Source organism: Diadema setosum, chromosome 18, assembly GCF_964275005.1.
Source record: "Diadema setosum chromosome 18, eeDiaSeto1, whole genome shotgun sequence".
NCBI lineage: Eukaryota > Metazoa > Echinodermata > Echinoidea > Diadematoida > Diadematidae > Diadema > Diadema setosum.
This window is the reverse complement of record NC_092702.1, coordinates 6,295,971-6,309,336: the sequence shown is the minus strand read 5'-3', so window position 1 is coordinate 6,309,336 and position 13,366 is coordinate 6,295,971. Positions and strand designations below refer to the sequence as shown.

The 13,366-nt window shown below is 39.9% G+C and overlaps 1 protein-coding gene across 1 annotated transcript in view; it reads right to left on the bottom strand.

The window, feature by feature from the left end:
- Positions 1 to 13,046, bottom strand: part of LOC140241606 (RRP12-like protein) — a 30,691-nt gene extending 17,645 nt beyond the window's left edge. Inside the window, exons 1-11 of the mRNA XM_072321340.1 lie at positions 12,855 to 13,046; positions 11,392 to 11,597; positions 10,507 to 10,590; positions 9,704 to 9,780; positions 9,084 to 9,315; positions 8,062 to 8,200; positions 6,189 to 6,316; positions 5,315 to 5,505; positions 3,140 to 3,251; positions 2,037 to 2,204; positions 1,357 to 1,535 (exon numbers count right to left, since the gene is read on the bottom strand). Of these exons, the coding sequence (XP_072177441.1) occupies positions 1,357 to 1,535; positions 2,037 to 2,204; positions 3,140 to 3,251; positions 5,315 to 5,505; positions 6,189 to 6,316; positions 8,062 to 8,200; positions 9,084 to 9,315; positions 9,704 to 9,780; positions 10,507 to 10,590; positions 11,392 to 11,597; positions 12,855 to 13,026 (1,688 nt within the window). The 5' untranslated portion in view covers positions 13,027 to 13,046. The remainder of the gene's footprint in view (positions 1 to 1,356; positions 1,536 to 2,036; positions 2,205 to 3,139; positions 3,252 to 5,314; positions 5,506 to 6,188; positions 6,317 to 8,061; positions 8,201 to 9,083; positions 9,316 to 9,703; positions 9,781 to 10,506; positions 10,591 to 11,391; positions 11,598 to 12,854) is intronic.
- Between the last annotated feature and the right edge of the window lie 320 nt (positions 13,047 to 13,366).

Here is a 13,366-nt window from a genome sequence, read left to right as displayed (position 1 = left end):
TTTTTTCCTTTTTTTTTTTTTTTCTTCTGGGGTTGCATCTTCTGAACTGGGGGTGGTGTGAGCTGATAATGTACACCCCCCCCCCCCCAAAAAAAAAAAAAAAAAAAAATACAGCTATCAACAGACTGTGGAATCACAGTAAAAATTTGCACAGACGTTACATTGCTTTTTATGACAAATATGCATGAAACTGAACTTGCTTGTGTTTCAGTCTTCGGAGATATGAACTTCTTTAGCTACATGTATCTGCACAAAGTAGTGGCTGATATGTTTGTATTTGCATCTTTGCCAATTTGTAGTAAACTTCAAAGCAAATGATGTGATCGGTACAGAATTACTGAGAAAAACTTGATATACTAATGACAGCTCCTTGCCAATTTTGGTTGCTTATTTGCCTTAATCATGCATTGGTATAATCATTTCTTTGCACATTCATTGGCTCATATTTCTGATGTACCGTGTATTTTACTGTTTAACCCTAATCAGGCTGGGCTTTTTTGGCTATGCTATATCTGGGGGGGGGGGGCGGATTCCGCCCCCCCTTCAGATCTCGCCTATGGAACGCGTGATCGCGCCGAAAATCGGCACACGCGACGCCCGCGACGTATACTATCAAAATGTATGGTTGCTTTCTCCGAAAAATTTTTCTTATATTTTATATTAATTAATTATTGTAATTTATGCATAAAATCAGTTTTGGGCTCTAAATCACTTATTAATGCTCTAATTAAGCTAATTTCTTTTTAAAAATGTTTCTTGTATCATTCTCCTGAGACATAGGATAAAAAAAAATCTGTATCGAAATTAATTTCTTATGTATTTGATTGTTTTTTTTTCTTATGTATTTCTTTGTTTTTCGACCTTTTGTTTTTGTTTGTTTTTTGGCCGAAATTTGTCACAGACATTTTTCGAAGCTTTATTATGCTAAAATGAATTAATTTCGTCCATTCTAAGTCAAGATATGAATTTTTATGTGAATTAATTGAAAAAACACAATTTGCATTGGATTTGTACACAAAATCACGTTTTGGAGTAATTTTGGGGTTGACAAATTTTTTTCGAACGGGCATCGCGTCAAAACGGTACGCGCGGGTGCAACAATTTTGGTCTCAAAAGTTGCGCGATACTTGAAAGAAAAAAGTTGTGAAACATCGCGGCGGGAGCTTATCGCGCTGCGAAGATATTGCGCGAAACGTCGAGGGGGGGGGGCGGATTCCGCCCCCCCCACCCCCCCCCCCCCCCCCCCCCCCCCCCGCCTGATTAGGGTTAAAGAACATGTTGTGTTGACAACTAGTTTCTGCACATGGGATTACACTGATCATTTATGACACTCTTCTAGATAAGAGGTCTACTCACTCCTCTCCAGTGATGTGCAGAGGAACAGCCTGGAGCACAAGTCTAGGCCCCATAGCCAAAATGGCCGCCCCCATGGCCTTGTCCAGCTCGTGCTTGTAGGCAAAGTGCTGCGACCCTCGAAGGTCACAAATGCTCTGCAGATTCTTGGCCATGAAGCTGTGACCTTCCTTGCCAAATGCCTGCAAGAGATGACATACAGGTGTACCAATTATCCTGTGCACAATTTTCACAATTACAGGGACTTTTTTTTTCTTTTTCTTTATATACAATATCAGAAAAGGTTATTTTTTCACCTTTCATTATAAAGAATTAATATAATTCATAAAAGAACCTCATATGTGTTATTATGCTCTTTCATTACAGCATAATATATCAATGAAATTAAACCATGCAAATCCTGGAGAAATAATCAATGTGTGTAAATCTCTGTTACTTTGACTCATATGGTCGCCTCTACAATTCACAAACTATTGTAGGCACACGAGCGGCCGCTTTAATAGAACAAGCCAAGGCAATTTCATGACATCACCATCGACAGCTGATAAAGATCAGTATGCATTTCCTTATTTTCTTGAAATGAATAAATTAGCTTTTTCAGTTAAATTTCAATGACATGACACTTTCATGTGGATTCTAAAAATGCACATCAAGTCCAGTCAAATCTAAACTTCTAGTCTTACCTCGTAGAAGGCGGCCAGGATTTGCATCATCAGGCCCCAGGAGGAGTGGTACTTGTATGAAAGACCTCTCTGGACGGCCTGGAACATCTTCCTGACCGTCGAGTCCTTGCTAGCCACATCGGCTGCCAAGCATTCCCTCATCGGCTTGACGCAGTTGCTTAGCAATGTCTGATGGCATCATGAATCAGTGAGAGGTACAGAGAGGATGAAGTTAATAATTGGTGATCAAGAAGTGCAAATGAATTTTACATCTAAAGATGTTGAAATCACAAACTTCACATGCCCATCCTGGTGATGGTGTTAGAGCTTCGAAGTTTGTGACAGAGACAACCATTAAAGCATGAACTGAGGTAAAAGCACAGATATGATTACATTTCCTACCTGATTTGGTAATAATGTTAGTGAGAAAAAAAAATGTATGTTTCAATGTGATCATCTCACACACATTATTGTGAGACATACTACAGATTGATACGACCACAAATCACTCTTCAGTGACAGTGAATTTTGGGGACATTTGTACTCATCGATGAACAATGCTGATAAGGGATCACGTGCTAGCTGTCATGCTGACTGATAAAGAAAGCATGGTATTGGTTACCCCATTAAGTCCTGGGATAATATCCTACCAAAAATTTGAGCTTTGTCCTTATTAAATTGGCAACTTGGAATTTTAGTGCCTATTTTACATTGGAGGAAGACTAAACTGAACTCCTTACTTCAATTAAATCTGCACAATATCAGGAAAAAGTACAAAAATTGCCAATTTGAAAAAAAAACATATGTATATATATATATAAATATATATATATATATATATATATATTTGCTTAAATCTTCTAAAATGTGTTGCCAATTTAAGAATAAGTTATAAATTCAGTGATTTGGAGGCTTCAATAATTCTGTAACTGAGGAAAACCACAGTATGTGACCAAATCAGGGCTTCAATGAGAGGGATATTTTTTTGTTCTGCCTAACAGGAAATACTTACAGCAAACAGTAAAAATTCCACATGTACTATTAAAAAAAAAGTACAAAAACCACAAAAATGTGGTTTCTGAAACTTGTTGGGGTAAATAACATTTTCCTGCCGTGGACACTACCTTCACTACTCCTGCTGCAGAGACTGCGACCTCGGCCTTGTGGGAGAGGAAGGAGTTGATGGCCGCCAAGAAGAGACGAGGTAGATGGCCGAGGCAGAGCTGGCTGTCCAGTCTACACACAACAGAAACAGAGAGGTAAGACTTTTTTTTTTTGGGGGGGGGGGGGGATACAATGATATCATTAACATCAATAAAATTGCACAGATCAACTACATGTATGCCATTTAATATTCCTCACAAACTAATTACATGTAGGTTCTACATAATATCTAGTAGGTTTAGAGAGCAGCTCCATTACATAGTCAATAGTTCACATATTCCACAATGTTGATATGCAACTGAAATGTTGATAGACATGTACATCGCAAATTACTACCTCAATAATGTTTTCATGCAAGGATCTCATGAGCAGACTTACAAATACAAGGAAAAGTAGAAATTACGCTGTGCATAATATATGTCCCCGCTGGAAGTAGCATTTTGTAGCAAAATGTACAATATAGGTCAAAAATCAAGGACAAAGGTCAAAGAAGTCAAAGGTCAAAATTCTGTGTAGAAGTTTTGAAGCCCTCACCTAGTGACATCACATAAAGCAAACAGAATCGAAATCGGGTTAGAAATGGCAAAGGAGTAGCATTTTGTAGCCAATGTACAATATAGGTCAAAAATTAAGGTCGAAGGTCAAAGAAGTCAAAGGTCAAAATTCTGTGTAGAAGTTTTGAAGCCCTCACCTAGTGCCATCACATAAAGCAAACGGAATCGAAATCGGGTTAGAAATGGCGAAGGAGTAGCATTTTGTAGCAAAATGTACAATATAGGTCAAAAATCAAGGTCAAAGGTCAAAGAAGTCAAAGTTCAAAATTCTGTGTAGAAGTTTTGAAGCCCTCACCTAGTGCCATCACATAGAGCAAACGGAATTGAAATTGGGTTAGAAATGGCAAAGGAGTAGCATTTTGTAGCAAAATGTACAATATAGGTCAAAAATCAAGGTCAAAGGTCAAAATTCTATGTAGAAGTTTTGAAGCCCTCACATAGTGCCATCACATAAAGCAAACGGAATTGAAATTGGGTTAGAAATGGCAAAGGAGTAGCATTTTGTAGCATTTTGATCACACACGGACGCACGCACGTACAGAGCCCGTTTCATAGTCCCCTGCTCGAACTCGTTCGGCGGGGACAAAAATACCCCTCCACCTCCCATTATTTGCTGTGTTGGGTTCCAGCAGACAGCCCTCAATGGGTGCACGTATTGGTCTGTGGCATGATTATCTCCCATACATCCCTACTTTACTGCCTTGATAACATCAAGTCTGTTTATAATGTGCCAAACTCGGCTGCCTAAAGGAACTTAGTAAAGTTGCATGAAGACTTGCCAAGGTGGTACATCAGCTTTCAGCCTTACCATATTCCACAATGTTGATATGCAGCTGAGACGTTGATATACATGTACATTCAAATTACTATCCAAATAAAGTTTTAATGAAAGGTATCACTTGGGCTTGACTGTAAATGTCTTTCTGTGACTGACTCTGAACAGAGGCTGTAGAAACTTAATTTCTGTTTCAACACCTTTTAGGCATTTCCCATGTCAGATGACCTCATGTATGAAATATAAGATATATTGTGTGTTGATTGAGCAATCAGATTTTATATAATACCTAGATAGATCCTTGTCATTTGATTGGTTGCTTGCTACTGATCATTTGTCCCATTTTACAATTACATCATCATTTGTGCAATTGTGGTTCCATTTACCTTGCAATCTTGGATCCACACGATTTGCTCCATTGCACGCACGCCAAGAGCTAGGCACACTATGCATGTAAAATGCTTGCGTTTGCAGTGTATATGCAACAGTGTGCTGGTGTAAAGCGCTCAGTGAACACTCGCTCGATCTTAGATTCTCTCTTGTTTGTGAATTCATAAAACATCAAATGACAGGGACCTATTTTAGGCATTATATAAAACAAATAAATATCTTTTATTCGTGCAATGGACAGAATATTTCATTCAGTGAAAGATGAAATGATATATCCATTCAACTTGGCTGTGCCTCATTGAATGGATCATTTCATCTTTCACCTCATGAAATATTCTGTCCATTGCACTCATAAACATTCATTATTTGTATAACAGAATTCATCATCACTAAATGATATTGGTAGAGTGGCCCACCTGAAGAGGTTGAGATGTGCCTCCTGCATGACGGCCAGCCAGGCCAGCATAGACTGTGAGTCGCCCTCGTCTGGCCGGAACTTGTACAGGGCGTTGATCAGCTGGGCGTTGAGGTCTGGAGGGAGACTAGCTGCAGATGGTTTCATGACAAACATGCCGTGGAGTGCCTTCATTGAGACTGACGTCACCAGCTGTCGACAGACAAACATAAAATAGAAATATTCTGGATTATTCATACATGCAGCAAACATACAATTTTCTATGTATCTAATCCTTTGCTGTCTTTGACTATGTACGCGGACGTATTAATGCATATTGTGTGTCATTGATGGCTTACAGTACTGCAAAAGACATATACGCTCAAGTAACTGAAGACGCCTTTCTTTCTTCATTTTGAATTTCAGACTCACATTATCTTTACTGCAGTCTCAAAAGCATTAACATACTCATATATTTTATAATCACTTTAAACTCCAGTAAAATTCCATCAAGACAAAATCAAATCATATGAAATTTAGGTCATTCCCTTACACAACGCTGCACTCTGGCGCTGGTCGACGGTCCCAAACTGGTAAAAATCACTGTCGGACCAACAACTTTTCAGGGATTGCTAGATTTACTGGTCTGACACGACAGGTAAAATAACAAAATAACATGGTTGGGGCAAGCTGAAAATAGTACAGGACCAGTAAATTTAAGGTTTGGACCAGTACTGTTAATAGGTTAGTGTGCAGTCCTGCTTTTAATACAAACATGATACCGGTACAGTACTTCTGTTGCACATCTGCAAAATAGTATTCAATAAGCAAATAACATATGGCATAAATAGCCTCGCTGCACAAACACACTGATTTATCCATCACTCTGTTCTTACCACATTGCTGAGGGTCATGACCTTCAGGATGGTCTCACAGGATGTCTTCAGGTGCACCCTGGGAAAGGTCACCAGGATGTCCTTCAAGAGGGTCAAGACATGGCAGGTTGTACTCGCCTCCCCAGTACCTATACAAACACCAATAAAACACAACACCATGAAAAACATATGTAAAAACCTCATGGACAAATACAGACAAAAGTCCTAGGAATGTGAAACTCATTGAGCCTGATTAAATCAGGTACAAACTTAAGCGTACTGTACGTATATACCTGTCTAAGAGGAGTGCTCGAACATTCCTACACAGTAAGCATACCATACTGCACTATACCAAGCCAAATGTGGACCACTTAAAGGATGAGCTCTAAAATCGTACCATTACCATACCAGAAGTTGGCATGTGAAGAATGCACGTAACACACATATACGTCATCGTGCAAGGAGATGATTCCCTTCGTTTGGGACACATGTAAGTTGCCTAAGTGTGCCAGGTGCATGACCCTGTTGCTAGAAACTTTGTGACTCCCTATAAAAATCATTCAAGCAGTGTGTTTTCTCCACAAAGAAAAAAGTCACACTCCAAATTTAGCATGATTTAGTATGGTAAATATTGGACTGGTTTGCTTTGGTTTGCTCTTGAGCACTCAAATGTGGCTGATGCAATTTGAGGGTAGATCAGTGGCTAAATTCTGGCTATCCGTTTGGGAGCCCTATTTGTCTTCTATCACCTATTGCTTGTAAAGGTAACTACTCAAAGGACAGCTTATTCCTGTTGCTTCTTGCTACATGACGGAAGATGATGACTACATTTATTTTGTTTGTTTTCCCAAGGAGCCTTGCTGAGGGCACCAAAAGGGTTCACATTTACCTTTAAGAATACGACCTGTGACCTGGTATGCAAAATATTACTGTTGAACTCAAACAAACACATTTCACAGATTCTTGAAAGCTGACTTATAATTGTCCTTTTTTTTTGTTTTATTTTTATAAATTTTAAATGCCACAGAGCAGTCCTGTTTTGTAAGTATTAAAGGAGAATATTGCCACATCCCAAATCCTCAAATGCAGCACACTTACAACATATGTGACCGTACATCAAAAAATGAACAAAAAGTCACACATACTGATATTGTGTAAGGACTGAATAGACATGGGTCAATCTAGCCAATCTTCACTTTTTTATTTTTTCTGAAAGAGCAAGTCTTCTTCTACATTATGCTAAAATTTGGGATCATATAACGAACAGGAAAGTGTGTTTTTTAGCAGTTTATCTCGAACATTTTTTTTTTTGTAGAATAGTGTGATTTGGCGTGTCTTTAGAATCCCCCTTTCATTTCTTAAAAACCTTGTACACACTCTTCACTTTCAACTCTAATAACTTTTGAAAGGACGATGCTACTGCTTTGAAAGTTGGCATTAATTATGGACAAAAGTATGTTAGTAAGGCATGCTCAATTTCAGTTTAATCTGATAATCTCTTCTTTGTTGTTACTCCGGTGGCTTACATCCCGTTTTTTGTCCCATTCATCGCACAGCCAGCACGGCTTGGTACAGATTAAGCGCTTGAATAGACACTGTACTTCAGAGCCTCTTTTTCTCAGTTCACACTTTTCCTGAGTGTGTGCTTTCTTTCCAATATTTAGATAGGTTATGAGAGTCCATTTGATTTGAGTTATATGTCATTTTAAAGCTTAGAGTCTGCTCTTTCAGAATCTGTCCTTATCTAAAAATCCATGTTGGGCGACTTTTTGTTTGTTTTGTGGTGCAGGGTCACATACAGAATGAGGAGAAACAGGTTTTATGTGTTTGTGTCATCTTCATTCCAAGACAAACTGGCAGAAAAAGACACATTAAAAATAGCAGAGTATCTCACCTCCATGCTGCTCTATTTGCTGTACACAGAACTTGGCTGTGGCCCCAGCCGCCGGATGATGGGAAGGCGGGTCGGGGCAGGTCATGAATTTACTTCCTCTCAAGATGGCAGTAACAGCATGATGCGCTGCCTTTCGCACCTGAGGTTTTTGGGGGGACACAAACACAGAATAATGTCAGATTTCATTGTGCTTCACCTAACTGTTTTTAATTTGAAAAAAAAAATTACATACATGCTAACAACATCATACACAGGATTCATGAATGATGCAGGGGTGGATCCAGGAATTCCGTAAAGGGGAGGCGCCTTTACAATATTAAAGGGGGGCGCACAAGCCCCCTTTTTTTTTCGTTTTATTTCTTTTGTTTTAACAAAAATTAAAGAGGGGGCGCGCACCCGGTGCACCCCCTCTGGATCCGCCACTGATGATGGACAAATGAATATCAACCTTCAAAACAGAATTCCTAATATATATGAAGACAGAACTGTCATTAATGAATTTTGGATCACATAGGGCTGTTAAAAAAATAGAGGGGGCCTTCATTGAAGCTTTTCTTGAGAGTCATATATACAAAAATCTTGGCTGGCATTCTATGAGAACATATGCACTTTTTGTTTTCTTACTTCCTATGATCAAACTAATCCAACTTTAGGAGTATATACTGAGATTCTCCGTAAAAAGATAGGACACATGTACTTATAAAACAAGAATTATGACAGATATAATATGACAGCAGGGTTTACCCTTGATGCATAATTAGACCGAGGACACAGTTTCATTAATACTTTATAAAAGACAAATTACAATGTCTCTTCTGTGTGTGCAAAATCTATTCCAAGAAAGGTATACCAATATGAAGATACTTAATACTTAGTACACACCTACTTCAGCAAGTCTCATTCTGCCTTCGTTCACTGTTAGGTTCGGAGACCTACTACATGAAAGTTTGTTGAAAGAACAAAATGAAAAAGACTCCGTCCTGACGTTTAGAACGGCTTTCTCTAAGATGCTGCTGACTCACCTTCGGCTTGGAGTGGGTGGTATAGCTCAGTATGCCATGGTACACCTGCAGAGTAGAGGCATCTCCCCACACCCCTGGGTCCTGCACGCGAAGGATCGTGCTCAGGCAGGTCAGGGTCGACCGCACCACTGCCGTGGTGGTTGCCGTGGATGACGCAGACTGCTCGGCGAGGATCTTCATTAGTGTCTGGCAGCAGAAGGAGAACTTCAGCTTCAAGACAGGCGAGGGGACTCTGAACAAACAACACACAGGAATCACAATCATCACACAACAATGTCATAGGCCCTGACTGTGATGGATATCTTGGCAAAGACTTGGTAGACATTGAGGATGAAACAAAAAAGACAGAGATATTGAAATAAAGAGATATTGCAATACAGCTAGATACTGAGACATCAAATTATTACTGTGTACCAGGCATGGCTTAGACAAGTGAAATGCATTTACATCACATCCTGGACAATCTTTTACTTACATATTCCTGCATTCCTATTAAGTTTTACAAGTCATATTTCTTTCTCTTTTTTAGAAAACACCTAAGCATTTGAGAAACTCCCTTCTGAGATTACCTTGTCAAAAAGGGAGAACGACAGGAAATAAATTTGTTACTACAACTTTACCGTTTAATGACTAAAGACAGCAGGAAGAGTACCGCAGAGACGGACTCTGAATCGTTGACGGTGTCCAGAGTGGTCATCTGGGAGAAAGAAACAATGAGAACAGTGCAACGGTGATCACTACCTGTGCTATTACAGGACTCTTCTCTGGTTTTAAAAACAAACAACCCCCCACACCCCCCCCCCCCCCCCGTCAAAAAAAAAAAAAAAAAAATAGCTCTCAAAGGCTCTCTGTGCTGATGTGATATGTTCACATACCAGTATATCAGAGGCTACAAGTTTTTCTTCCAGAACACTAACAGGTAAAAAAAAATCCTCAAAAAGCAAGATGTATTCAAATGTATGCTCCTAATGCACATAAACTGGAAATTTGGCATTTAATGATCGTATGACATGAAAACAGCCATCATCATGAGCTCTTAATCATTGGTTTTGATGTGTGATTCAGTGGCAGGGATAAAAGACTCAGGGTAATGAGCAAAATATGTAAATGAGATGAAGGTAAAAAGTATGGAGAAGGAAATTTTCAATTCTAGGGGTGGGGTATGGTATGGGCTGACAGAAAGAAAGGGGATGACAATAGCCAGCATATTAATTGTGACTGCTGGCAAGAGATGAAGCATACTAAATTAACCATCCAAAAGGTTTGAAATGCTACAAAGATTGGTTCTAGTTCCAAGACGAATTCAAGGGACGTTGTAACATATAGACATGAAGATCAATACAGGGTGTTGGGAAGCAGCACAGACTCAGAGTAACAAATCGGGAAGCATAATCAAGACAGAAGAAGAGAACGATGCACTCACAAGTGTCGCAAAGTATTCGGTTTCAGATTCCTTTCCACCCTTCTCCCGGATGATTTCGGTCACTGCAGCTAGGACTGCACAGATCTACAACAGAGGCAAAATAAAAATAAATGGGTATGGTTATTAGAATCAATACACCCTCACGCACCCTAATGCACAACATGTATAACAGGCATATGCAGTCAAAAAAATAATAGCTAATTTTAGTAACCAATCAAAGCTCTGTTCAGGAACTTGAAATAGTACTTACAGTCTGCAGAATGGTAAAGCTCTATTTAATGTCAGTGAACAACATACATTCATTATCAGAGCAGTTCCTTGAATCATCTAAAATTGAGCAAACAAGTTTTCATACTGCCAAACAGTGAAACATGCCACAAGTATTATGTATTATAATTCTATACGGGACAATCAAACTTGTCTAAAGGACAACTTACACAGTATTAAATGTAAACACAGTGACAGCATATTGCAATATATACGATACAGATGTCAACTGGAGAAACTGGCAAGAGTTACTGAGAAAAATTTTCTCATTTTCAAGATTGAACTGATTCACAATGACAAGAGGTTTTTAGATCAAAAGAATGAATACTGATTGATTTCTCTTTGCAATGGTCAAGTTGAGGGCAGTTTCCACATATGAGAAGCATGTGGTGATGCCTTCAAAATCTTAGACCTTTTTATTCAGTGCATGATTATTGTTATGCTACAATGTATTTTCGAACATTACTAATCATTCAAGATTCACTATTCAGGCTCTGATGACTTGTTTTACGACAGACCATTTTCAAGCGTAATGAATTGACAGTCATGTACCAGGCATTGATGGGAAAACACACAAGCTGCGATATAAATCAGGAGCATAATGGAGAGACTAAGTACCTCTTTGTGGCTGGCGGAGCTGGACTCCCAGTAGCGCCGAACCCTGCTGAAGGCGGGCTGCGAGCAGTCCGTCACTCCACTGAGGAAGGTCCCATATGTCTCCCCACCCACGGACACCTGGTCCGAGGCCACACCTCCCATTGTGACATCATCATCCCTCTGAGATTCGTTGTGCTGTGCAAGAGCCTTGGCCGTCAGCCCTCCATCTAATTCACAAAGAGGAAAGTCTCAAATTTATCAGAAATTACCTTCTTCATCTCTATTTAAACTACCTTTCCTACAGCTGAACAACATCAGGCCATCTAAATCACTCCTTGCAATAGAGAGAGTAACATCTTAAAATCATACAGGCTTTTCCAGGACTAACTCTTACTCTGAAAAATATATGTACTCCATATCTTTAGGTCATCAGCCTGGAGAAAGGGGACATACAGCTGAATAAGTCAACATTACTTCAAAAAGTCATCACACAACACATTAAGAAGCTTGGCATATGGATGGAGCTAGTGACAAATGAAGAGTCAAGAACTGCACACAGGTCAAACAGCTTTGTTTGATATTGCAACTTGCAAGACCAAGAAGTTATTCTGCTCTACATCAAATTGTTTCCATTTATTTTGTCTTTAATCCCATAAATATTCCACATTAACTTCTTTTTAAAAATATTTCAGATGCAATTCTGTGATACCAATACTTCCATCTATTCATTGTTATGTGCATATAAACTGGTAAAGCACCCATGAAAATGACTGTTACAATGATGTTATTCAACACTTGTCATTCAAATTACAAATTACAAGCATTACCATCACTGTCTTCATAGTCCCCACTTTGCTGAATGTGGGCCAGCAACAGAGTATCAGATTTAAAAATTTAAAATACGGGAAGTGACACAGAACTTTGGGGAGGTTGCAGGGACGTTTCCAAGATTCAACTGCCACTGTTGTCATGGATGATCTCAGCTACATCCCGTGGTATTGTATCTTTTCTTCTGCAAATATTTATATCTGTTGTGTGTCCGAGGTTTATCATGAATGACAATGACGTCAGTGATGCAGCAGACGAGAACACTGCCTCAAGTCAGATGCACACAAACGGCCGCAATGCAGGCAAACGACAGCAGAAATTGGGTCCCGTCTCCTCTCCCACGCCCGTTCCTCCTCATCCAGGTCTTGGAGATGTCCTTCCTTGATGGTTTGGATACCCTGGTCCATCCTAAAGACCACCAGTTGCTGGGCATGGCTTTATACAGTGTCTAAGGTCTCCAATTCAAAATAAATCATATCCTGCAGCACACATTAAACATTTCACTTTACACTTACATGGAATAGTGTACCGGTTTGTCAAATGCTACGTACCCTTTAAAGACAGGCAAATATGAATGCGTTATTTTCATTATGATCATTATCCCGCCGTGAAGTGTTGGATGTTTCACTATCGTGCATCAACTGACACTTTCTCACCTGCGGGTTTCTGAGCCTGCCTGAAATTTCCTGGAAGAAACCGATTCTGCTTGGCAGCTTCTCGGTGTTTTGACTTCTTGGGGTTGGTGACACAGCTCTGGCCTTTTCTCCATCGCTTGCCCTTCCCTGCACTCCCCCGGGTCAGCCTGACTCGACCGGGTCCTTTCGTCATCTTGTATGGCAGGTTCAAATCAATCTGCAAAGATCAATATTGTTGTCGTTACGACCAAAGTGTCCTTCTCCAATCCCCAGGTATCTACTATTACTACTAATATTGGCCATTCACAAATAAAAAAGAGAAAGAGAGAGAAAGAGAGAGAAAGAGAGGGAGGGAGGGGGAAGATTCATGGATGGCAGGCACAAGCGTGACATTGGCCTGCTTAACCCTAAAGGGGCCGGGCTTTTTTGGCTATGCTCAGACCGGGGGGCGGATTCCGCCCCCCCCCCGAGATCTCGGCCATCGGTGGTGCGATCGCGATGAAATTTTGCATGCGTGAGACCCGCGTCATAAT